This window comes from Thamnophis elegans, chromosome 16 (assembly GCF_009769535.1).
Source record: "Thamnophis elegans isolate rThaEle1 chromosome 16, rThaEle1.pri, whole genome shotgun sequence".
Taxonomy (NCBI): Eukaryota; Metazoa; Chordata; class Lepidosauria; order Squamata; family Colubridae; genus Thamnophis; species Thamnophis elegans.
In genome coordinates, this window is record NC_045556.1 from 2,275,124 (window position 1) to 2,302,163 (window position 27,040).

A 27,040-nucleotide genomic window follows, 5' to 3' on the forward strand; every position below is an offset into this window, starting at 1 on the left:
CCTTCCCTCCTTCTCTCCTTCCCTCCTTCCTTCCCTCCTTCCTTCCCTCCTTTCTTTTCTCCTTCTTTCCTTCCTTTCCCCCTTCCTTTCCTCCTTTCTTCCTATGGTTTTCCCAGTTGCAATGGATGGCTGTGAAGGTTGGACCATAAGGAAGGCTGAGTGCCAAAGAATGGAGGCCTTTGAACTCTGGTGCTGGAGAAGACTCCTGCATTGAGTCCCTTGGATTGCAATGCAATCAAACCGGTCAGTCCTAGAGGAGATCCACCCTGGCTGCTCTTTAGAAGGCCAGATCCTGAAGAGGAAACTCAAAAGACTTTGGCCACCTAAGGAGAAGGAAGGACTCCCTGGAGAAGAGCCTCATGCTGGGAATGATGGAGGGCAGAAAAAGAAGAAGGGGACGACAGAGAAGGAGGTGGCTGGATGGAGTCACCGAAGCAGCAGGCGTGAGCTTCAATGGACTCCAGAGGATGGTAGAGGACAGGAAGGCTTGGAGGAACGTTGTCCATGGGGTCGCGATGGGTCAGACACGACTTCGCAACTAACAACAACAATCAAAGAATGTGAAGAGAGAAAGAGAGGGAGAAGGAATAGTGGAGAAGAGGAGAAAAGAGAAAGGGAGGAGGAGGAGGAGGAGGAGGAGGAGGAGGAGGAAGAAGAAGAAGAAGAAGAAGAAGAAGAAGAAGAAGAAGAAGAAGAAGAAGAAGAAGAAGAAGAAGAAGAAAAAGAAAGAAAGAAAGAAGAGGAAGTGGAAGAGGAAGAAGAACAAGAAGACAGAGAAGGAGGTGGCTGGATGGAGTCACTGAAGCAGTCGGCGTGAGCTTCAGTGGACTCCAGAGGATGGTAGAGGACAGGAAGGCCTGGAGGAACGTTGTCCATGGGATCAGACACGACTTCGCAACTAACAACAACAAAATCCCATCCCTGAAATTGCACATTTAATTTCTTTCACACACACACACACACACACACACACACACACACACACACAAAGAGAGAGAGAGAGAGAGAGAGAGAGAGAGAGAGAGAGAGAGAGAGAGAGAAAGAGAAAGAGAGAATGGGAATCTTCTCTTTTTTTAATCAGGATGTAGGTTCTCAGTAAAACAAATAGTGGGTGGGCTACCCTAAGAGATAAACACCACTACCCTTTGAATAAACTCCTTTCCTTATTTATTCTCCCGCATGTTGGTTGTTTAGCTTATGTTTTAGTGGTGTTATGGTTACTGGGTCTATTTCCTACAAAATCGAGATGGATAGCGAAAGATTGCTCTGCAGGGTTAATTAATCTTGAAGGCAAACCGAAGGTGGCCTTTGCAGATCTTTCTTGAATGTCAGGTCACACACCATTTTCTTTTTAATAACAATTCAATTTATTTGTGCTATTCTTTGCATCTGGCTCTGGGATTATCTTCTTGGTTCCCTGCTAGTTTTGATTCTCCCCTTTTTGTCAAAGAATCATAGCATCATAGCATTATAGCATCATAGTATCATAACACCATGAAATCATGGAATCATAGCATCATAAAATCATGGAATCATAACATCATAAAATCATGGAATCATGGAATAATAGCATCATAACACCATAAAATCATGGAATCATGGAATAATAGCATCATAACACCATAAAATCATGGAATCATAGCATCATAAAATCATGGAATGATAGCATCATGAAATCATGGAATAATAGCATCATAGCATCATAAAATCATGGCATCATAACATCATAAAATCATGGAATAATAGCATCATAGCACCATAGCACCATAAAATAATGGAATCATAACATCATAAAATCATGGAATCATGGAATAATAGCATCATAGTACCATAGCATCATGGAATCATAACATCATAAAATAATGGAATCATAGCATCATAAAATCATGGAATCAGAGCATCATGAAATCAGAGCATCATGAAATCAGAGCATCATGAAATCATGAAACCATGGAATAATAGAATCATAGCATCATAAAATCATAGAATCATAGGGCTAGAAGGGACCTTGGAGGTCCTCTATTCCAACCTGCTGCCCAAGGCAGAAATCCTTATACCAAATTGGGCAAATCATTGTCCGATCTCTTCTTGAAGACCTCCAGCGACAGAGAACCCTCCATTCCAGGAGGCGAGAGTTTCCATCGATTAATTCTTCGCACTGTCGGGAAATTCTTCCTTATTTTCAGCTTGATTCTCCTTCTGACCAGCTTCCTTGTCTTCTGGTGTGCCTATCCATATCACAAACGTGCTCTAAAAACAACAACTCCCCCCCCATTCAGATCTGACACGTTTCTAGCCACTGGCCAAACTGAATCCACGGGGAGGTTTCCTTCAGCGGCTCTGCCAAGACCCCAGAGGGCTCCCCTTGCCCTCAAAATTATTCTTGAGCCGATCCTTAAAACAAAATGTTTGGAAATCCATGTCCTCTTTGGCTTGTAATGAGGCAACGAATTGGAAGTCTCCTGCTCGGTGAGGGTGTGTGTTTGTGATTGTGTTGGGGTAGAGAAAGAATGCAAAATATTTGGACTATTTGTTGAAGCCTGGAAGGCAACTGACTCATCCAGCAGGGGAAAGAGTTGATCTTGGCTTCTAGGAGAAGGAACCTCTCCTATATATATATATATATTTTTGTCGGCAAGGATAATTCTTCCCCTTATTCATCGGCTGAATTTTCATGTCAATATTTGTGCTTTTCACGGTCTCTTTGTGTTTGCTTCAACCCTACATTCTTCTGTCTCCTTCCTCTGTTGTGTTTCAAGGACCTGTTGAAAGAGATGGCTTAGAAATGGCTGGCAATTTTGCTGCCTGAAGGACCAGGTGGCCAGGTGGAACGGTGCAAACCTGCGGGGGTATAGAGGAGTTTTTTGATATTTATTTATTTCATTTTTTTAAAAAAATCCAGCCTTTATTACTTTCATAGCTCCAATGATAGAAGGTGGAGCTATATCTTTATCTACCGTGTTTTTCCAAAAATAAGACAGGGTCTTGTTTTCTTTTGATGCCTAAAATAAGCGCTTGGCCTTATTTTCGGGGAGGTCTTATTATTTTTGAGGTGCAGGAGGTGGTGAGTGTGGCCACCTCATGGCTGCTGCTGTGTTGCAATATTTAGGTCTTACCCACAATTGTTCTCGGTCTGCTAGCTTTGCATTTAGAACGAGAAACAAAGGTGTCATTTTGCAAAAAGTGCCAATGCTGTGATTCAACCATTGAGGAAAGCAAGTTGTGGCAGGCAGGGCAAAGGAGGGTTTGGTGTGGATATAACCACAGTTCAGGACTTCATTCTTGGCTGGGATCATTATATGAATAGAAGAGAATATCTGTAGCTCAGGGTTGAGCAGCATGGTCCTTGGTGTTCTCCGAGTGTGGTGGTTTTCTTGCAGATGTTTCATTACCCAGCTAGGTAACATCATCAGTGGGGTTTGTGGAGTGGAGGAGGAGAAAAGGAGGTGAAGGGAGGAGGAGGATAGGAGGAGGATGGTTTTGAGGTCCTTGCTGATCTCTGAGCTTGGTGGTTTTCTTGCAGATGTTTCATTACCCAACTAGGGAACATCATCATCAGTACTAGAAAGGAGTGGAGTTTCTAGCACTGATAATATTACCTAGTTGAGTAATGAAATATCTGCAACAAATCAACCGAGCTCGGAGAAAACCAAGGTCCCCCTTGTGGGATCTTTATGTTGGGTTGAGAGATACGAAGAAGGTAGTCCATAACTAAGAAAACAGAATAAAGGTAAAGGTTCCCATCGCATATATGTGCTAGTCGTTCCCGACTCTAGGGGGCGGTGCTCATCTCCATTTCAAAGCCAAAGAGCCAGCACTGTCCGAAAACGTCTCTGTGGTCATGTGGCCGGCATGACTCAACGCTGAAGGCTGAAAGGTGGTTCCTATTTTTCTACTTGCATTTTTTAACGTGCTTTTGAACTGCTAGGTTGGCAGAAGCTGGGACAAGTAACGGGAGCTCACTCCATTACGCGGTGCTGGGGATTCGAACCGCCGAACTGCCGACCTTTCTGATCGACAAGCTCAGCGTCTTAGCCCCTGAGCCACCGCGTCCCTCAAGAAAACAGCGTAAATCTGGTGAATGTCATGGAGAATTCTTCCCACTAGAAAATGCTTTTTGTTTTTCCAGCTTCCGTGCAATGAAGTGACATACACCAAATAGCCATCAATTATTAAAACCCATCAACCCGCATTTGAAATCCGCATCAGGCGTTCATACGCAATCCTCTTTTAGAGATCCGTTTCACGATCGTGAGTATTTGGGCTCTAGCCGCTGCGCCTTTTAGTTCAGTTCTAGGGTTTAATTCCCCCCCAGGCCGTTTTTTAGCATTTTTCCCATTGCTGAACCTAGTAAGCACTTTTGCGGAGTAAAAAAACCCCTTAGAAAATCCCGGGTTCATTTGAAAACCACCCGTCTCTACCAAGGTCTGCCGAGAGCTGCAATTAACATCTGCCTGGGCTCCAAACGAAGCCTTGCATATTAAGCAGAAGACTCCTAATTGTGCATTGTTGGGAGATGCCACTTGGTCAAGTCAAGTTCCAGATAAATTGGGGCCTAAATCGTCTCATTTCCAGTCTGCAGGGCTAATGCTCTGATGGATGAGGCCCCTTGGATCCGGGTGAAGCTCGAGTGGGAGAGGCAGCTGGTAGAAGGAGAATCAATCCTTCCTTCCTTCCTTCCTTCCTTCCTTCCTTCCTTCCTTCCTTCCTTCCTTCCTTCCTTCCTTCCTTGCTTGCTTGCTTGCTTGCTTGCTTTCTTTCTTTCTTTCTTTCTTTCTTTCTTTCTTTCTTTCTTTCTTTCTTGCTTGCTTGCTTGCTTGCTTGCTTGCTTTCTTTCTTTCTTTCTTTCTTTCTTTCTTTCTTTCTTTCTTTCTTGCTTGCTTGCTTGCTTTCTTTCTTTCTTTCTTTCTCTTTCTTTCTTTCTCTCTCTCTTTTGCAAATTACAGAAACAGGTCCTGCGATTGAGACATTTCCAGCACGCCAACCTTAGAATGCATCCCTATATTACTTTCATACAACAGAAATACTTTCTTCCCGTCTGTTAATATGAGCTGCCTTCGGAAGTTGACCCAAAATGGTGAATCACCACTTTGGATTCCATCCCAGTGGCTTTCACTGGCTGTACGATGGCTGACGATTGATGCTTCCCCCCCGTCCCCCCCGCCACCGCCTTATTCTCTGCCTTTGCTATGGTTTAAAGAGTAAAGCAATTCCTCGAAAACAAATCGCTTTAGCATGCGACGTTGCGCAGAAAATGAATTTTGTTTTTTACAAAAAACGGTATTAGGAGGGATATTTATGTCTCCCAAAGCCCAAAAAAAAAGGGGGAGATTAGAGGCTGATTAAGCTCCCCATCTCGATCCAAAAAACAGTCATTCTAGTTTAGGGAAATCTCTTGGCGACAGAACCCTGGTACAAATTAGGATCCCTCTTAAACCATGGTTAAACCTGCGGGCTGAGGGTTGGTTGGGGTATCAGGCCGGCCACAAATTAGCCTCGCATATAGTTTGGAGATGGTTTAAGTGTAGATAAGTTGGAAGCAGCTTTATCCAGATTGGAATCTAAAGGATTCCAGCCAATTGATCACGGCACTAATAACGAAAATGCATGGAAGCAATTTAGTCCAGGAAAAGGCACGTTTTGCGGAATCTGTTCGGCATGGAAAAGTATCCCATTTAAGTTGAGGGTTTGCTTTAAAAGGGATTTATTTCACAATCCTTGACTTGTTCCGATTTCTCTGTCTTTTTCTCTTCCCCATCAAAAGTCTGTGTGTGTGTGTGTGTGTGTGTGTGTGTGTGTGTGTGTGTATGTATGTATGTATGTATATGTATTTAGTGTCACAACCCCTGGTATGCCCAAATATACCCACTAAATACATACCTATTTCCCTGGCTCAGCTTATAAAGGAGGAGAACCTTGTGGCTTAGTGGTTAACACATCTGCCTAATATGTAATACAGGCCAGGTTCAAATCCCAGTAAGGGTATGGCGTGTGTGTGTGTGTGTGTGTGTGTGTGTGTATTGTATTTGTATATACACACAATATATATATACACACACACACTAACCCCCATTTTGTAGAAAGTTTTTTAGAAAGATAATCAACTCTGCAGAAGCCTCACAAAATGCAGATGCTTACCTTGTGCTTCCAACTTGATTTATTCAGATATTCTTGGCTTTGAGCTATTCTGGATAACTTCTGTTTAGCTAAGTAAAGCGGTGAGCTTTTTCTTTTTCTTTTAAGACTGGCAGATCAAAGCTTTAAATTGTTATCTGAAATAATCATCAAGAACAACTGTTTTGTCTGATTGAGAGTTTCAAGTATCTCGGAGATCAGAATCTGGCTGAGATCTGTAGAAAAAGAAGACGAAAGAGAAGGAAATGAACAATAGACCAAGGACAACCGAAAGATTTATGACAAGCCGGGGCATTTATTACCAAGTATCAACCCAGAAAAATCTTAGTTATATAGGAAGTTGATTCAGACCAGGATGGATCCCTGGTCACTCAAAAGGGTTGAGGCAAATGGGCTGTGGTCCTTCAGATATTTTACTTATAGGTTTTACTTCTGTTTTCAGTCTGTTCTTTTATTTTTGTATTGATATGGTTTTATTATGATGGATGGATGGATAGATAGATAGATAGATAGATAGATAGGTAGGTAGGTAGGTAGGTAGGTAGGTAGGTAGGTAGATAGATAGATAGATAGATAGATAGATAGATAGATAGATAGATAGATAGATAGATAGATAGATGGGTATGTATGTATGTATGTATGTATGTATGTATGTAGGTAGGTAGGTAGGTAGGTAGGTAGGTAGGTAGGTAGGTAGATAGATAGATAGATAGATAGATAGATAGATAGATAGATAGATAGATAGATAGATAGATGAAAGAGATGATAGATAATTGATGGCTGAATGATAGAACAATATTCTGAGAAAGGAAGGAAGGAAGGAAGGAAGGAAGAAAGGAAGGAAGGAAATAGAAACTGGATGGATGAATGTATATGATGATGAATGGATGAGGATCCATAGCTAGCTAGCTAGCCAGATAATCTTCCAACAGAGTTTAGAGTTTCTTCAATAAACTGAATGCTGGAAGGGTTAAAAAAATAAAATAAATACGTTGTCATGGTAACAAACCCAACAAACCCCCAGCATCCCCATCTGAAAGTTGAGGGAATAAAAAAAGGGGGGGCATGTGTAAGAAGTCTAGCTGTGGCTTCCTTCATAAATCTTGGAAGAAGCTTTGAAATGTCTTCAGAGTTTGTTCATTAAAAAAGGGGGACTGGTTTGCATCATAAAGTGAGAAAAACCGACACAAAATAGACTCCCTTTCCTGGTCTGTGGGATCTGAAAGCCCAAATCATAGGGTGGGTGGGTGGGTATTTTGTGTTTAGGACCCCCCTCCCTTTTCATTCTTTCCTCCTCGCACATTTTCCTCCAAGGGAGTTTGAGGGAAAGTATTGTGCTCAGCAGCCTTTTCTCCAACCAAAGCAGAAGGCTTCGTGGGACCGTTTGAAACAGCGGAAGAATTTCAAGTGAAGTTGGGGAAATCTCCGGTTATCTTTACTTGGTGATCTGTTTGGTGCACAGGACAAGTCAAAGCAATTGGGATCCACCAGCTCAGTTGGTGGCAGAAGACAATGAATCCAGGAGAAGCAGGGACCTCGAGACTCGTTTGGCAGAGGGCAGGAGTCGGCAACCTTAAACACTCAAAAAGCCACACAAAGGTCCTAACTGGAAGCCCCCCACTCAATTCTGGAGCCAAACTGAAGCCTGGTTCCCCCACCACAGAGTCCCCTCCAGTGGTGGGATACGACCGGTACGCCCTGGTACGGGCGTACCGGTTCCTGCTGGCAGCACCAGGTACCATTCCGGTATGGTGCTCCGGAAGGCTCACCCACCCACCCGCGCTCCTTACCTGTATTTGAGCGGTTCGGGGCTTCTGTGCAGGGAGCATACGGCACCTGCGTGACGCTCTGCTGATCAGCTGGAGCATCGCAGAGGCATTGTGGAGCATCGTGGGCGGTAAGTATGCAAGCACGCACTGCACACGTGTGTGTGTCTGCTGCGCACATTCATGTGGTGGACACCCAGCCCCATTGCGTTGTACTGGTCCCCTTCTAGCGCAGCATCCTAACCAAAAGCCCTACCAATTGTGGAGCCGACTGGCAACAGGGAGCCACAGCAGAGGGAAGAAAGAGCCACATGCGGCTCCAGAGCATATGGATTGGTGACCCCTGGCATAGGGGGCTTTCTCCTACTGCCCATGCCTTGCCCACAAGTTTTAAAGTTGCCGAGGTTGGACATCCATTCTCCAAGGAAAGCCTATTTAATGGTTTAAACGGGGCCCTCCCAACTTGGCAACTTTAAGACTTGTGGGCCAAGAAAAGAGAATATTTGTAGCTCGGGGTTGAAATGACTAGCGCTAATGATATCACCAACTATACTCTAGTTTGGGTAATGAAACATCTGCAAGAAAACAACGAAGCTCAGAAGACACCAAGCACAACTTCACTTGTGGACTTCAATTCCCAGAATTCCTCTGCCAGCTACGAGTTTTTTTTAAAAAATGGTGGCTTGAGCTTGTCGATCAGAAATCTTAGCAGTCTGGCGGTTCGAACCCCTAGCGCCGCGTAACAGAGTGAGCTCCTGTGACTTGTCCCAGCTTCTGCCAACCTAACAGTTCGAAAGCACACAAAAATGCACGTAGAAAAATAGGGGCCACCTTTGGTGGGAAGGGAACATCATTCCGTGCGTCTTCGGCATTGAGTCGTGCCGGCCACATGACCACGGAGATGTCTTCGGACAGCGCTGGCTCTTTGGCTTTGAAACGGAGATGAGCTCTGCCCCCTAGAGTCGGGAACGACTAGCACATATGTGCGAGGGGAACCTTTTCCTTATATATATATATATATATGTATGTATGTATGTATGTATGTATGTATGTATGTATGTATGTCTATGTCTATGAGTGTGTGTGTGTGTGTGGCTTTGAAAATTTCCGACCACAGCTATGCATTCCATAAATCCCATTTAATTTTAAAATCTTCCTTCCAAACTCGCCCTTTGCTTTTAGGCCTTGTTGCTCTTCATCTCCTTAGACATTCTTAGCCATCGAGCTCGACAAATAGCTGAGTGAGTGGCCTTTCATTAAGCCGACTTTTCTGCAAAATGACAAGTGGCTAGATTTAAGAGTTAAGAGGCCCGTTGGCGGTTGTGTGAGTCTTCCAACGGAGAGAGGACAATGGATAACATCGGCTCTTGTGAAAGCTGCTCTCTGTAAAAAAAAAAAAGAGAGAGAGAGAGAGAGACACATAATTTATAGCTTGCAACATGTGAGTACATTCTTCTTTTCGGTGATAGCAGTTTGGCAAAGATTTTTCCCACCCTTTTCCCCTCCCCTCTCCGCCTGGAATTTTGCCAAATGGCCAAGAAAGAGACTCCCCCTCTTCCGCCGGGAAAATTGGTCCCCTGGGACTGGGAACCTTTGTGACCTTCCTGGAAGATCTGGGCTCCATCAATTGGTTAAGCCAACAACTCATGACATTATGGATGAGTGGGCCGTGTGCATCCAGTGGTGACTTCTCAAACCATGGTTCATGCTTTAGCGTAGAATTATGGAGTTGTGGAGTTGGAAGGGACGTGAGGATCATCCCACCCGATCTCCTGCAAGGGGTAGGAAAACCCAACGAAATGATTCTTGAGGGACGTCTGGTCAGCTTCTTCTTAAAACCTTCCCAGAGATGTGGAACCAGAAAGTTGGTTCCATTACTAGAGAGGTCTTCCTGCCAGAAAGCTTCCTCTCGTACTTATAAATAATGTGCCAGCAACTTCAAAGTTTCTGTAGCTGTGGAAATGAGATCTTGAATAACTTCCCTACAACTTCTTTTTCTGTTCTTGAACAAAGGTATCACGTCTTGGTTTCTCCAGATTGTACATCTCAAATTTCTTCAAGTTGTCCTTGGATTTCTATGGCTCTTCTCTGAACCTATCCTAAGTTGCCAATATCTTCTTGGAAACATAGTAATAGTTTTAGTTTTAGTTTTAGTTTTAGTTTAATTTTAGTTAGTTTTAGTGTTAGTTTTAGTGTTAGTTTTAGTGTTAGTTTTAGTGTTAGTTTTAGTTTTTAGTTTTAGTTTTAGTTTTAGTTTTAGTTTTAGTTTTAGTTTTAGTTGTTTTAGTTGTTTTAGTTGTTTTAGTTGTTTTAGTTGTTTTAGTTGTTTTAGTTGTTTTAGTTGTTTTAGTTGTTTTAGTTGTTTTAGTTGTTTTAGTTGTTTTAGTTGTTTTAGTTGTTTTAGTTGTTTTAGTTGTTTTAGTTTTAGTTTAGTTACAGTTTAGTTTAGTTTAGTTTAGTTACAGTTTAGTTACAGTTTAGTTAGGGGCCAGTCACAGGTGGCATTTGCCAGTTCTCCAAACTACTCAAAATTTCCACTACCGGTTCTCCAGAACCTGTCAGAACCTGCTGGATTTCACCGCTGCCTTGCTTTGATATGTCTAAGTGGGCTCCACCTGCCAAAGGTCAGCTTGTCTCCCCAAAAGAAGAGAGAGAAACCATAGCTTAACTCTGATGTAATGTGCGTATGCGCAGCAGATGAAACCATACTCAGATGTGTTGCGTTCCCATTCCAGGTTGCTCTGGAAATAACTATTTTCTTTCTCACACAACATCTCTGCAACACTCTCTTCTCTTTCTTTCTGCTTTGGCTTGGCCTGTTAATGCTCTCCCAGGGTCTGGCTGTGGGATGGAGATGCTGTGTTGGAAAAAAAAAAAAGAGGTCTGAAATTAATTCCAGACAAGAGCGCATTAACCATCATTGGGCCCCAGGTCTTGGCCGGCTTTGATGCTTGATACGATCTGCCCTTCCAGGGTGACAGAGAAGGCTGAGATATATTCTTAGTTGATCTGGGACAGTTGCGCTGAACAGCACAATTCTTTTCTCCCAGATCCACTTGGGGAAAACTCAACTGCATTTTCTCACTTTCTAACCAAGTTAATCTGCCGTGAAAGGCTCATAGTTGATAAACGCTGGGTAACAGTTTAGAGCAGGGCTGGAATGCTGAGATGGCCATGATGGCACGATCAGAGCAGAATGGAGGCGAGGAAACCACATCTCGGCACAAAAAGAGAAGGGATGGAGGTTGCAGTGGCTTAGTTGAAGTGTTGAACTTGTAACTGGACAGACCCAGATTCAGATCTACCTTTAACCTAGAACCTAGAAGGTCCCCACCCGTTGTGGCCTGCAGTCGGTCAGTGGAGCTGGGGGCGGACTCGGACAGTGAGGAGGTTGGGGAGGAACATGGGCCAGTCCTGGAGTCTGGGGGAGGCTCTAATGAGGGCTCTGTGTCGGAGGCAGAGAGGGGGCCAGGGCCGTATGCCTTTGGAGTCGGAGATCAGTGAGGCAGAAGAACAGCTGGGGCCTGTTCCTGATGTGCGCATGGGCAGAGCTGCCAGGAGAAAGGAACCGTTAAGGAACAAGGGCTGACTCTGGAGTAAAGGCATAGGCGGACGGTGAATGGCCCCTCCCGTAGGGAGGAAAGAGAAGTGAAAGGGGAGGGGAGTTTGCAGGAGACAATTAGTTCAGTTCATTAAGAGTGAAGATCTGTTCCTGATTTAGCAATAGCAATAGCAGTTAGACTTATATACTGCTTCATAGGGCTTTCAGCCCTCTCTAAGCGGTTTACAGAGTCAGCATATCGCCCCCAACAACAATCCGGGTCCTCATTTTACCCACCTCGGAAGGATGGAAGGCTGAGTCAACCCTGAGCCGGTGAGATTTGAACCGCCGAACTGCAGAACTGCAGTCAGCTGAAGTGGCCTGCAGTGCTGCATTTAACCACTGCGCCACCTCAGCTCTTCATTTCTTGCCAATGAATTGCTGCTACAGCGTGGCGTTTAGAAGATATCGGCCTGGCAGCTCTCCAAGCCTGATCAAGGTCTGGAGTTGTGAAATCTCTTGAAAGATTGTTGGCCGGGAATTTGCTGGAGAGGATCTCCCTTTAACCTAAATAAAAGAGGTTTTATCGGGACGAGGAGTCGGCTTTTGGGAAGCCTAAGTCAGATCACCACCCGTGACTTTATCATCTAAGGCAGTGGTCTCCAACCTTGGCAACTTTAAGACTTGTGGACTTCAACTCCCAGAGTTCCTCAGCCAGCAAAGCAGAAAAAAATGCAAGTAGAAAATAGGAACCACCTTTGGTGGGAAGGGAACAGCGTTCCGTGCGCCTTTGGCGTTGAGTCATGCTGGCCACATGACCACGGAGACGTCTTCGGACAGCGCTGGCTCTTCGGCTTTGAAACGGAGATGAGCACCGCCCCCTAGAGTCAGGAATGACTAGCACATATGTGTGGGGGAACCTTTACCTTTATCCTTACCTCCTGTCTTTCAACCATACAGCTGATCATTTTCCAAGTTGATTCAGATCTATGTCCTTTTATAAAGGAATATTCAGGCAGTTTTGAAGTATTTAGAGCAGTGTTTCTCAACCTTGGCAAATTGAAGATGTCCGGACTTCAACTCCCAGAATTCTGGGGAATTCTGGGAGTTGAAGTCCGGACATCTTCAAGTTGCCAAGGTTGAGAAACACTGATTTAGAGGGCAAATAAGAATCATATTCATTGAGCCCATCCCCGTTGCCAATAGCATTAGTGTACATAACAGTGAGTGTTGCCTTCCAAAAGAACGGAGTGGGAGATAAGATGCCTTAGATGGAAAATTCAGAGCTAATGTAGAGCGAGCGAATCATGTTTCAAGAAAAGATAGTTCGGTTCACACAATACGCAATACCCAATCATCCAACGGGTCTTATAAATGGGCCACAGAGAAGAATGTGTCAAGCTCTTCTCCAAAGCACCTGAAGGGTAGGACAAGAAGCAATGAATGGAAACTAATCAAGGAGAGAAGCAATCTAGAACTAAGGAGGGATTTCCTGATGGAGAGAACAATTAATCAATGGAACAACTTGCCTCCAGAAGTTGTGGATCTCTTTTAAGAAGAGATTGGACAACCATTGGTCTGGGACAGTGTTTCTCAACCTTGGCCACTTGAAGATGTCTGGACTTCCAGAATTCCCCAGCCAGCGAACGCTGGCTGGGGAATTCTGGGAGTTGAAGTCCAGACATCTTCAAGTGGCCAAGGTTGAGAAACACTGCCTTAAGCTTATATTACCACTTCATAGTGCTTTACACCCCTCTCTAAGTGGTTTATAGATTGTCCCCAACAATCTGGGTCTTCATTTACCGACTTTGGAAGGATGGAAAGCTGAGACAAGGTCGAACTGCCGGCAGTCAGCAGAATCAGCCTGCAGTACTCCATTCTAACCACTGCGCCACCACGACTCTAAATTTGCATTCGCTGGCTGGGGAATTCTGGGAGTTGAAGTCCAGACATCTTCAAGTTGCCAAGGTTGAGAAACACTGGTCTGGGATTTATAGGGTCTCCTAGAGGTTGAACTAGAAGGCCTCCCAGGTCCCTTCCACCTCTATTATTCTGTTATTTGATTTTGACCTAGGAAGTTGTATGAACTTAGGTGACGTGGATTGCAATCCGGGATCTGTATTTTAGCCCGTTGAGTCACCCACCCGTGGTTTTAATTAATGAGCACTAATTAAGAAGACAACACCTCTGTTTTAGTATTAATTGATCCTCCCTCTTTTTTTAATCAACTGTGGTTCCTTGGAAGCTAAGCGCAGATTGCCCCCAGGACTGTACTCCTATTACACAATCACCGATGGTTAACCTAACCATGGTTCGTTCAATCAAAGACGCCAGGCAAAAATACGGTGAAAATGTGGTTCAGTGTTTTGGACAAAGCCAAGACCATCTGAGTTAACTTTCCTTCCCTATTTTCCCCTTGCACGCAAAGAAACAATCAGAACAAACGCATCGAGCTTATTACCATCAGCGGCTTTTTAACATTTTCAGCTTTGCAAGGCGTTTTGATTTGCGAAGGCCTTTTAAATCCTCGCTGCCCCTTTTTCCCTTCCTTGGCAACCCTGCCGCATCGTATATTTTCATGGCTTTGACATTGCCCGAGATCTGAAGGTTTTCCTCCAGGCAAGAGGGAAGCATCACGTTCGAGGAATTAACTTTGTCTTGGGCCCGGCTGTGTGCCCCACGCCTGCTAATATAATTCTGCTTTTGGTTATCTCATTAAGAGCGAGATGCATTTCTTAAGAATCCGAAAAAGCGGCCAACCAGATTAAAACAAAAATAAAATAAAATTGAAAAAAAAAAGCCAGATCTTGCGAGCCAACTTGGAAAGTGGGGGAGAAAGAGACCGGGAAATCATTGTTGTTTGGGAAGCATGGACTTGTAGCAATTCATTAGAAGATTGGAGCAGAGTGCTGGCAGTTGCCTCCAAGCAATATTTAACTTTTATTTATCCTTGTTCAGCAACTGGACTGCTGACATCTTCCTTTCTGAAGTGTGGCGAAGATGTGTTTGGCTGCCCCCCCCCCCGCCCCACTTTAAACTTGTTTGACAAAATAAAGCAGATTGCGAAGAATTCAAGCTGTCTGTCAAATGCACAACTGGATTAAGTTTATTTCGGAGTATTGCCGTCTTACTTTTCGCGTTAAAGCTTTAAAAAGTGCAGCATAACTGAAACGATGGCCTCGTTCACATGCCCGCTAGGGGATTCTGGGAGCTGAAATCCACACACTGTTGCTAGCTTTTCTGTTTTTTGGGAAAAGTTTACTATTTTTCTTACTCATACATACTTACGTTTCACAAATATACATTTCTGATAGATGTTATTAGTGTTATGCCGAGGTGGCGCAGGGGTTAGAGTGCAGCACCGCAGGCCACTTCAGCTGACTGCTATCTGCAGTTCGGCTGTTCAAATCTCACCGGCTCAAGGTTGACTCAGCCTTCCATCCTTCCGAGGTGGGTAAAATGAGGATCCAGATTGTTGGGGGGCAAGAGGCTGACTCTGTAAACCGCTTAGAGAGGGCTGAAAGCCCTATGAAGCGGTAGATAAGTCTAACTGCTATTGCTATTGCTACATTATCCTTTTTAACATTTATAATTCCTTTCTTCCCCTATCTATATATTAATATATTCGAGATTGGTTTCCTGCCATCCCGTAAATCTTATATTACTATAACTCTACTTCTTCTTCCCTCTCTCTTTCTCCTTCCCTCCCTTCTTTTCTACTTTCTTCTTTCCTCCTCAACTTTCTCTTTTCTTCTTCCCCTTCCTCTCCCCTATTCCTCCCTTCTTCCGTCCCTTCCTCCCCTCCCCTCCTACTCTTGCTACCCCTCCCTCCCTCTCCTTTACCCTTCCTTCCTTCCCTCTCCTTCCCTCTCTTCTCCTCTTCTCTTCCCTCTCCTCTTCTCTCCTTTCCCTCCTTCCGTTGTTGCGTTTTCATATTTTGCATACACTCGCTAGCTTGATGATCACGGGTGGAATTCTTTATCAGCGGGTATTCATTTCATTAAATCTCTTCCTTTATGAAACAGGACTCGTCTCTTCAAGCTGCCCCCTTGCTGGGGTTTTTTTCTCTTCCTCTGTTGGAGGAGAAGATCCCAGATGTGGATCAGTTCTCAAGTTTTTGCTCCGCAGGACGCAAATTCCAAAGTTTAACTTCTGGCACCAAAACATTCCTGGGAAACGGGGAGAAGAAACAGCCTTTTCTCTCTGAGCTTGGAGGCATAGACCCCTTGGAGGGTCCAGAACTGGACTAGCAAGATTGATGATGTGTCCTTGAAAGCCAAGGCTGACCACCAGATGCTCCTTGTCTTTGCAATTTTGCAAAGGAAGGCCTTTTTTGGGGGAAAGAGATACCTTTCTGAAGGCGAAAAGCAGGCAGATTTGGATGGTGGAGTTAAGTGTGTCATCACATTAGAATCGTTGTTGTTGTTAGTTGCGAAGTCGTGTCTGACCCATCGCGATCCCATGGACAACGTTCCTCCAGGCCTTCCTGTCTTCTACCATCCTCTGGAGTCCATTGAAGCTCACGCTGACTGCTTTGGTGACTCCATCCAGCCACCTCCTTCTCTGCCATCCCCTTCTTCTTTTGCCCTCCATCATTCCCAGCATGAGGCTCTTCTCCAGGGAGTCCTTCCTTCTTATTAGGTGGCCAAAGTCTTTGAGTTTCCTCTTCAGAATCTGGCCTTCTAAAGAGAAGTCAGGGTTGATTTCCTCTGGGACTTACTGGTTTAGTCATTCTTTATCTAAATCTATCTATCTATCTATTTATCTACCTACACATCTATCTATGTTGTTGTTAGTTGCAAAGTCATGTCCAACCCATCGCGACCCCATGGACCATGTTCCTCCAGGCCTTCCTGTCCTCTCCCATCCTCTGGAGTCCATTGAAGCTCATGCTGACTGCTTTGGTGACTCCATCCAGCCACCTCCTTCTCTGCCGTCCCTTTCTTCTTTTTCTGCCCTCCATCGTTCCCAGCATGAGGCTCTTCTCCAGGGAGTCCTTCCTTCTCATCAGGTGGCCAAAGTATTTGAGTTTCCTCTTCAGGATCTGGCCTTCTAAAGAGCAGTCAGGGTTGATCTCCTCTAGGACTGACCGGTTGGATGGCCTTGCAGTCCAAGGGACTCAATGCAGGAGTCTTCTCCAGCACCAGAGTTCAAAGGCCTCCATTCTTTGGCGCTCAGCCTTTCTTATGGTCCAACTTTCACAGCCGCACATTGCAACTGGGAAAACCATAGCCTTGATTACTATACACACTTTTGTTGGCAAGCTGATGTCTCTGCTCTTCAGTATGCTGTCTAGGTTTGCCATAGCTTTCCTCACATTGATGACTTCTGGCCGCATCCTCAACGTCATGGGATGAAAATTCAGCCAACTAGCATGAATTTTCTACAATTGCAGCATCCTGGAGTCAGGGGATTGCTATTTTGTGACCTTCCCAGCTGGCTTCCACCAACAAAGTTAAGGGGAGAAACTGGATTTGCTTAATGACCGAATGATTATCTTAACAACTGCAGTGATTGGCTTAACAGCCAGGGCCAAAAAGATGGTAAAACGAGGTGCAATTTCATTTAAACAACCATTTTGCTTAGCGATGTCAATTTCGATCACAGCCAAGGACTCTCTACATTAATGATTTCATCTACCATTAACAGCAATATCAAAAGGCCGATCCCAGCGCATTTCATTTTTTTTGACCCAGAGAAGGCAAAGCCAGAAGCAGCTTATTGTTGTAACTAAGGGGGTGGTTGGGTGGGAGAAAATTAGCGTTGATTGCATTTTATTTCCGTGCCGTTAAATGAAAACAAATGCTGGTTAAAGCCGCTCTTCTGTGTGTCTCTGAATAATTTCCCTCCTGCTGAAAAATGACAGCGGAGCTTTGCGTTTTAGAGAGGCCCAGGATCTGCCTACGAAACTTGGGAGATTGTAATTTTAGCTTGTTCTCCTTTGAGTCCCCAGCAAGAGTCACCGCCCCACCTGTTAATGGGGCTCGTTCTCTCTCCATTGTTTGGTGGACATGTTGCAGCCTGCATGGGCTCATTATGCGCTGTCCTTCCAAAGCATCGGGAGCCGAGCATTGCAAAGAGAGAAGCTTGGAACTCCTTTGCTTTATCAAGCGATGTCAATGCATCGTTGGGTATTATCAAGAAAGGATGCTTCTTCAGCTAACTCAGCAAAGCTTTGGGGGTCTCTTGATGGAGTTCCAGAGATTGTAGGAAACCTTCTTTGTCAGGAGGCTGACAAAGCTGCCTTCCCTAACTTCTGGCTTCTTCCGAAGGCAGGCTTGCAGGAGTTAAAGACGGGGGCGATAAATCATCTAAACGAAACTCTGGAATGTTCTCCTCCACGGGGTGTGAACCTGACAATATCCCTTCCCGTCTCTCGACTTCTTTTCTCCATTCAGTCATGATGTCATGGCGGAGGTGCATTCCAAAAGACTACACCTGGGGCAAAATACTCCCCCCCCTCTCCTAATCTGCAGATCTCTGCAGAGAAGATGAAAAGACGCTCAGGGAGGTAAACTGAGGCCAACTTGGCACCCTGCATTTTCTCAGAGCTTATCTGCATTTCTCCTTTCGCCTCTGGAAGGTTGAGTGCGTACTTCCAGCAGACAAAGGGGAGGATTTGGGTTTTAAGGTTGGATTAAGGTATGGATTATAAGAGTCAAGGTGGCGCAGTGGTTAGGGTGCAGCACTGCAGGCCACTTCAGCTGACTGTTATCTGCAGTTCGGCTGTTCTAATCTCACCGGCTCAGGGTTGACTCAGCCTTCCATCCTTCCGAGGTGGGTGAAATGAGGACCCGGATTGGGGGCGATATGCTGACTCTGTAAACTGCTTAGAGAGGGCTGAAAGCCCTATGAAGCGGTAGATAAGTCTAACTGCTATTGCTATTAACGCAGATTTTTGTTGGGTGAGAGTAGAAATGCCACCAAGTGTTTCTTTGCAGTTGCAAACTGAAGAATGAGGAAGATCCTTTGGACACAAGTATTGAAGGGGAGTTCTGTAATGGAAGCCACTATGGTCTCACGAACTTCATGATCCTTCTTGGCTTCCTCCTTCCAACCCTCTTGGGGAATTACTACACCGCTATGCCATTCATTCGCACAGCATTGTCCGCAGATGAATGTGGAACTTACAAGCTATGTGTCATGTTCACCAGCATCTTTGACGGTTAGACAAATTCATAGAAGAGGCAGGTCCATCGATGACAACTGATTCCGGTGGCCATAAATGACATCTGTCATGATCAAGGCCATCCTACTTCTCAAAGACAAGTTAATGGAGTGTCGGAGGAAACGTCCTTCTGGGTTCAGCTCCAAGTGGGGAAAAAGACACTGGAAACATGGAGGCTGCTTGGAAAGATGGTTTAATGGTGGACAGGACCACACGGCTTGAGTCCTGGGGGGAAAGATGCTTCCAGATGTTGGGTGAAGAAGAAAAGAGAGCGCGAGATGCTGAAAGTTCCTGGTTTTATACTCCCTGTTCGGCCTCACCTCTCTGTTTCCTGTTCCTGTGTAAGAAATGTAATCTGATTGGTTGTCAGACTCCCATGGGACCATGCAGGGGCAACTCTCTAGGCTGTGTTTTGAGCCCAGGTTTGGTTGAGCATGGTTTCTTCCCAGGTGCCCTGTGGTGAGTTTCTGTAGAAGGCCAATCCTAACTTTGTTATGTAGAGTAGACTAGCTCAGGGCCCCTAGTGGCCCATTGACAGAGGTGGGGTCTATTAAGAGTGAGTCTGCTTCCTGCCTTAAAAAAACAAACCATGTTTCTCCATTTCTGATCCGGGGAAATATAATATTCTGCCTTTTCAATATTTCCCAGGATATTTAATTTTTCTAGGAGAGGGTGTGTGTGATGCTAACCTCCTACAGGAGAGGACAAGAATGGTTGTTCTTTTAACCATCGTGAGCCTCCTCCCGGACGGTAGCGTGAAACCTCCAACGAGATAAATCTGTACAAACGCAACCGCTGAGTTTTCATGCAGAAACGGAGACCTCCTTGATTCTCTTCCGATGGTCTCCAGTTACGATATTGAGAGTTGATATTGAGAGTTTCCCCAAGAGGGGATCAAGGCCCCCCCTGTTTTTGGCTTGGGGGGGGGATGGTCTTCTTGTGAGTGAAGCCTCCTTTGAAGGTTTGTTTATATTGGCCCGTTGCCATGAGATGGGGCATCTGCTTCTCCTGGTCACCTAAATCACCACCACCTAATAAAACTACATTCGTAGGGGATGCTTATCGCGAGGAATAAATACGAAGGCAGAATGAGTGGAACTGAGCGAGTGGTTGGGTGGAGCCACTTCCTTCCCATAAACTGTGGGGAAAGTTTATATAAATATTAAGTGGATGAAAATGACACTTAACCGTACACAGGCCCAATTCACGGAGAACTTCAACAACTGCGTGGGCTTGTAGAGACCCCCAGTGGACATTTAGTGAAAGCAAGAGGACTTTTGTAGTAGGTTTCCCCTTCTTTTTTTTTTCTTTTCCCCTTTTCATTTACCCCCCACCCCCCACCCCAATTTAATTCCTGTTGTCCCATTGGTTTCACTTGGTCTTCTTCTTCATAACCTCAGTATTCCCTTAGGCAAAAACCAAATAATTTATGCTGGGAATTTCTTTAAGGAGAACCCCAAATTTGCTCCCTGAGGCATGTCTCAAAATGCTGGAAAATAGCAATAGCAATAGCAGTTAGACTTATATACCGCTTCATAGGGCTTTCAGCCCTCTCTAAGCGGTTTACAGAGTCAGCATATATCGCCCCCACAGTCTGGGTCCTCATTTCACCCACCTCGGAAGGATGGAAGGCTGAGTCAACCTTGAGCCGGTGAGATTTGAACCGCCGAACTGCAGATAACAGTCAGCTGAAGTGGCCTGCAGTGCTGCACCCTACCCACTGCGCCACCTCGGCTCTAAAAGAAGAAGGAAAAAGAAGAAGGGGGCAATCAAACAGCGGTGGGGGGGGGTGGATTTAAAGTTGGAAGACCCAAAGGAACAAATCGGGGATAGATTCCCCTGGAGAACATTATTCATTTATTTGATAAACTTATACGACCACCTGTCTCACTGAATGGGGCTCTGGACGTTGCACAGCCAAGAGTTAAAACAATGTCGCAGCAGTTGAAACCTAGTTGGTCCCATCGTTCAGCGCCAGCCGAATGACACATCATTAACCAACCGATCACTATCAAGATCCAGCTCTCATGGAAATAAAGAGAAGAGGAAGGCCAGCAGGACTTAGTGATGATGGAGCCACCTTTAGAAGACTTGAAGGACCCGATTAGGAACAGATCATCATGGAGGAAGATGCACGGGGTGGCTAAAACAACCGGCATCAACTTGATAGAACGTAATCAGCTGAATTTTAAACTATTCAGTGCACCGTATCTGATTTTTTTCAGTCTCTACACAATAATGGAGGAGAGAATACTGCCTAGTTAAGGAGCCAGGGGTGGGCTACTGGGGTTCGCAGGGGGTTTGGGAGAACCTCTAGCTAAGATTCTGTGCAGTTCGAAGAACCCCAAAATCCTACTCCTGGCTGGCCGCGCCCACTCCGATCTGCTCTTCCCAGGAGTTCCCATGCGGCCCTTTTTGGATGCAGGTAAATGCAGGGACCATGCAGAGGCTCATGGAGGGTGAAAAATGGGCCCATCAGAAGTTTGGGAAGGCCTCCAGAGGGCCTCCGGAGCCTGGGGAGGTTGTTTTCGCCCTCCTGGAGGCTCGAGGAAAGCTTCCGGTGCCCGGGGAGGACAAAAACGGCCCCCTCCCTTGCTGTGTTGCAGGAGGCCAACTAGGCCATGCCCACCCAGCAATCGGGCAGAGAACCCCTTGTTAAAATTTTTGAAGCCCACCCCTGGTTAAGGTACTTTGATGATGAGAGGGTTTTAAAACAAAACCCACCCTATAATATTTAGGGAAAGCAAAGGAATGCTGATCTCCCCTTGCTTCTAACCAAGTCATACTGTGCTCTGATGGTAGCGTTGCCCCTGGATCCCACCACCTCGATGAGGTCCTTATGATATGTCTCCTCAGAAGGACGTCGGTTTCAATCCAGAAGGTTTTGTTCTAGATGGACCCGAGATTGCAATTTTTTCAGAGTGCAGAAGACTTGGTGACTTTCTTGCCAGGGGTTGCAAATAATTCAAGTACAGCACTAAAAGGAGGAAAAATTTGTCAGAGATACAAAATAAGGAGAGGGATCTTAACCGAGATTCTTTGAGCAAAGACGGCCTAATAAGGAGAAAAATATCTAAAATTCCATGATATTAAAAGCAGGGCAATTCCTCAGACTGAAATAAGTAATTTTAGCTACATGTTTGGTTAAAGCATCTATTTAAATGTCTAAATTTTATTCATGGAATGCTCTTAAAAGCAGTAAACAAATGGTATGTTACTGGCTCATTCCCATAAACTCTTAATAATCATTTTTTTGGCGGGGGGGTGTGTGTTTTTCTCCCCTCTGGTATGTATTTGGAATGAGTGATGGGTTAAGGGTAGACAGATGTCAAAAGCCTGAACAAATTCAGGAAGACTTTCCCAAACTCGATGAAGATTTACGTGACCTGGGGAGAAACAAGAGGATAAGCATGGCAGATAAATGAAGGGAAAGAGATTAGAAAGGGCCAGTGATTTATGAAACATGATTCGGTATTCAACAGATTGGAGGCAAGAAATATGAGAACTTCTTGGCTCAGAATTTCCCTAAAGAAGAGCATGAGGCTCTTAAAAGGTAGTTTGACCTGTGATTTTTAAAGGTATTCCCCCCCACCCACATTTCTATATCAAGGATTAGATTTGCAGAATACAGAATAACAGAGCTGGAAGGGACCCTGGAGGTCTTCTAGTCCAACCCTCCCTGCTCAAGCAGGAGAACCTGTACCATTCCAGACAAATGGTTGTCCAATCTCTTCTTAAAAACCTCAAGTGCTGGAGAACCCACAACTTCTGGAGGCAAGTCCTTCCTTCCTTCCTTCCTTCCTTCCTTCCTTCCTTCCTTCCTTCCTTCCTTCCTTCCTTCCTTCCATCCTTCCTTCTTTCCTTCCTTCCTTCTTTCCTTCCTTCCTCCCTCCCTCCCTCCCTCCCTTTCTCATTCTAGGTTGGATCTCTCTTGGATAACCTTCTATCTTCTCTTCTTAAAGACCTCAAGTGTTGGAGAACCCACAACCTCTGGAGGCAAGTCCTTCCTTCCTTCCTTCCTCCCTTCCTCCCTTCCTCCCTCCCTTCCTTCCTTCATTCCTCCCTCCCTCCCTCCCCCCCTCCCTTTCTCATTCTAGGTTGGATCTCTCTTGGATAACCTTCTATCTGTCCTGCCCTCAGGTGCTTTGGTGACTAAGTTCTCCTTCTCCTTCTCCTTCTTTCTCCTTCTCCTCCTCCTTCTTCTTCTGACCCCTTCTTCTCCCCTCAAATACTGGAAGACAACGATCATGTCACATGCGTCATTTTTTCCAGGGGAATCTTTTGGGGGAATCACACTGAGGATACGGGAAGAATAGGTAGCCTCAAAGTCAAACTTGGGCGTGGAAACATAATCTCATTCAATTATAGCTTCCTCCTTTTTCTGACTACATTCTCTCCCCTGAAGTTGCCAGTTTCAGGGATGGGATCTACCAGGTGTTTGCAAAGTCTTAACAGATTTCTTCAAAAGAAGGGCTGGTATTAAATCAAGAGTCAGACTGGCAGAATCATGTCGCATTTGCTCTATCCTCCAATTCAGACACCTCTAATCCTTTAATTATTTTGAGCATTGGGCTCAGGACTGGCTGTGACAGTCATCGCCAAGATTGATATGAAGTATAACAGGACAGCACGGTTGGAAGGGACCTTGGAGGCCTTCTAGTCCAACCCCCTGTTCAAGCAGGGAGGCCTTATACCAGTTCATACGAATGGTTGCCCAATCCCTTCTTGAAAACTTCAAGTGTTGGAGCATCTACAAATTCTGAAGACAAAGCCATTCGCCTGATTTAAGTATTCTCACCATCAGAAATTTCTCCTTGCTTCTCGGTTGCTTCTCTCCTTGATTAGTTTCCATCCTTTGCTTCTTGTCCTACCTTCTGATGCTTTGGAGAATAGCTTGACCCCCCTCTTCATTGTGGCAGCCCCTCAAATATTGGAAGACTGCTATCATGTCAGCCTCGTCCTTTTTATTAAAGTAGACATAGCAAAATTCCTGCAACTGTTCTTCATACGAGTAGCTTGAGCAATATCTTTTGTTTTGCTAGGATTCCTTTATTCCATGATGAAGCGTGGCCCAAACCCCTCTTGATGTGAGCGAGAAGGTCCTGGGGGCAATTGGTTGTCATGTTGAACCAGAGGTTTGCAGGAAAAACTGTCCTTGAAAGAGATTGTAAACAGATATGGGAGAATGTGCTTTTGCAATTAGAAGTGCCTCATTAAATTGGGAGCATCAGGATAGAGTTTAGGAACAGATAACACTCAATTTCTCATGGTTGCTTCAAAGGTTGCGAAATTAATCCTGCCTGGGTCTCTGTCCAAGAAGATGTAGGATCAGCTGCCAAAAGTGAATTTAGTGTGGTGAGAACAAGCATCTTCTTCATCGCACGTGCTAAAATCCATCTCAAGATATCTCAAAACTACATTTGGGAGAAATCAAAACCGCCCCTGAATAAGAACTGATGATGATAGGTTTTGGGGGTTAGCGTAGTGTGGGCTTCCCAAGGAATCTGCTACATTAAACTTTACATCTTGCAAAGAAATGGATTGCAAAACAGAACACTTGCACACTAGAAAGGAGAAGCACATGTGTGGGCAGAAATCTAACACATGAATGCAACGTTACGGACCCGAACTTGGGAAAGGGAAAAAAAGTAGAACCAAGCAAAATCAGATGCCCATAACTTTTAAACAACGGTTAGGTGTTTTATATTGTTAGTAATAGGTTTAAAATTGGTAGTACGGGATTGCGAAACAGCTTAATCTCTTGGAGGCCTTTCCTTTCCTCACTCAAATCCTGGCCACGATATCAGCCCATGAGGAAATCTGGCCAAGCTCTGTTGCTTCTAGAGGAGGGTGGAAGAAGATCAGATGCCTCTGCTGCTTCCTCTTTCTTCTCTCTTTTTAACATTTCTGTGGTGTTCTGAGCCAACACTTAATGCCACCATACCCCAAAGTGGAGAGATCTCATGCTCAGTTCTGGTTTCGAGAGAAAACAAAAATTAACCTGGTAGAAAACATGTGAGTGAAGTTGGAAATCATGACACCAGCAAGAGTTCCACTTGCTTTGAATGTGGTTCAGAGGCTTTGCTTTCTATGTTACACCCCTTACTAGAACGGGATGGGATTGGTGGAATGGAATGGAATAGAATAGAATAGAATTCAGAATAGAATTCAGAATGGAATGGAATAGAATAGAATAGAGGAGAGGAGAGGAGAGAGAATAGAATAGAATAGAATTCAGAATAGAATTCAGAATAGAATTCAAAATAGAATTCGGAATGGAATGGAATGGAATAGAATAGAGGAGAGGAGAGGAGAGAGAATAGAATAGAATAGAATTCAGAATAGAATTCAGAATGGAATGGAATAGAATAGAATAGGAGGAGAGGAGTTAGCAGTTAGACTTATATACCGCTTCATAGGGCTTTCAACCCCCTCTAAGCGGTTTTACAGAGTTAGCATATATTGCCCCCAACAATCCGGGTCCTCATTTTACCCACCTCGGAAGGATAGAAGGCTGAGTCAACCCTGAGCCGGTGAGATTTGAACCGCCGAACTGCAGATAACAGTCAGCTGAAGTGGCCTGCAGTACTGCACTCTACCCACTGCGCCACCTCGCCACCTCGACCCGACGTCCCACTTGAATCCTTGCATAAATCCTATTCCTAGACGCATCCTTCTAAAAAAACATTATTTGCTTCCTGGTGCAACCTCTTCGTTCTGCTGCTGATGGGGCTGGCCTGATGAAACGATGTTAAGAAGATTTGGGGAAATATTTGTGCTTGCATCTTGTCCTACTTTGACCCATTCTGGTTTCTTTTCAGTGAAGGGCAGCCAGAAATGTGAACTCAACTGCCGAGCAGTCGGCTATCGCTTCTACGTGAGACAGGCGGAGAAAGTTATCGACGGGACGCCGTGCGATCAAAACGGAACCTCCATCTGCGTGTCGGGACAATGCAAGGTAAGGAGATCATGAACTAGAAAGTTGGAAGTTTCCTCTTCCATGTGATTCCTACAGCTTCCTATAGCCCAAAATGAGAGAAGACCACAAGGAGTATAAATATTTTCTGTACGTTTCTATGGATTTCTTTCTTTCTTTTTTAGTAGATAAACACAATCTTTTCCTGTAAGTCTTGGTTTCTCTTGTTATCCACATCTGGAGAGGATCAGGCGTGCTGTTGGGAGTTATTTTTAGGGATTGGAAGCATTGTTGGCGCTATCTTTGTAGATGGGAGATATGGCTGGGATTCAGATGATTTAGGAAGGCATCTTTTGATGCAAGGCTGAAGGCCAGGAGAACTGTTGATGTTTTGATCCAAGCTGAGCCCGTGTAATGCCCACAGGCCAACTTCACAATGCGGCCGGACACACTGGAAGAGGAGATACAAAAACATGGAAAGTAATTTGTCTCTTAATCATTTACTCGCCATGAGTAACACTCCATTGGATTCCTGTCAGAATGCACCGTGGAGCGATTGAACGGCTAAACGGAGGAAACACGGTGTGTGCGCAAAATGATCGCATTCCCTTTTAACACTCTCATTCGCAGATGTTCTTCGCATGTTTGTTTATATAACTCAGAGCTCTGGAAAAAAACGCGATTTTGGCCTCCTCTCTGCAGATAACACTGCTGAATAACACACAGACTTCAGATCTTTTGAGCCCAAGGCAATCCCGAGTCAATCTCGGGTTCTTGACCCATTAAGTCAGGCCTTCTGGATCCAACTGGGTATATTTTGGAAGCTCATTATAATAGGCCAAAGACTGCAAGTGCCCTTTGCCTGTTGATTTCTGCCATCCAGGATGGAAGGAAGTGGCCAAGAACCATACCTATTAGGTCCTTTATATCATGAACCCCCCTCCCCCCCAGGAATAGGTCCTCCTGTCCTCTTGGCTGCCATCAGAACTGGTGGCAAGAAATCCCAAACTCCTTGCTATGTAAATACATATTCCCTCGAGGAGCCTTGGTGCTCTCTGAGCTTGGTTGTTTTCTTGCAGATGTTTCATTAGGTAACATCTGACCAGCAATCAATGAAGGCACTGCCAAAAGCTAACAGTACACATCTCAACACAACAACCTCTAAGACCAGTCCCACCAACACGGACAGGCAAGCCACTTGAATAAAGTAGAGTAGAGTAGAGTAGAGTGGAGTGGAGTGGAGTGGAGTGGAATGGAGTGGAGTGGAGTGGAGTGGAGTGGAGTGGAGTGGAGTGGAGTGGAGTGGAGTGGAGTAGAGTAGAGTAGAGTAGAGTAGAGTAGAGTAGAGCAGAGTAGAGTAAAGTAGAACAGAATAGAATAGAATAACAGAGTTGGAAGGGACCTTGGAGGTCTTCTAGTCCAACCCCCTGCTCAGGCAGGAAACCCTACACCACTTCAGACAGCATCTTCTTAAAAACTTCCAGTGTTGGGGCATTCACAACTTCTGGAGGCAA

General features: G+C 44.9%; 1 protein-coding gene across 1 annotated transcript in view; it reads left to right on the forward strand.

The window, feature by feature from the left end:
- The window catches only part of LOC116519268 (thrombospondin type-1 domain-containing protein 4-like), a 61,568-nt gene extending 34,840 nt beyond the window's left edge, over positions 1 to 26,728 (forward strand). Inside the window, exons 6-7 of the mRNA XM_032233107.1 lie at positions 25,432 to 25,568; positions 26,618 to 26,728. Coding sequence (XP_032088998.1) covers positions 25,432 to 25,568; positions 26,618 to 26,728 — 248 coding nt within the window. The remainder of the gene's footprint in view (positions 1 to 25,431; positions 25,569 to 26,617) is intronic.
- The last annotated feature ends 312 nt before the right edge of the window (positions 26,729 to 27,040 follow it).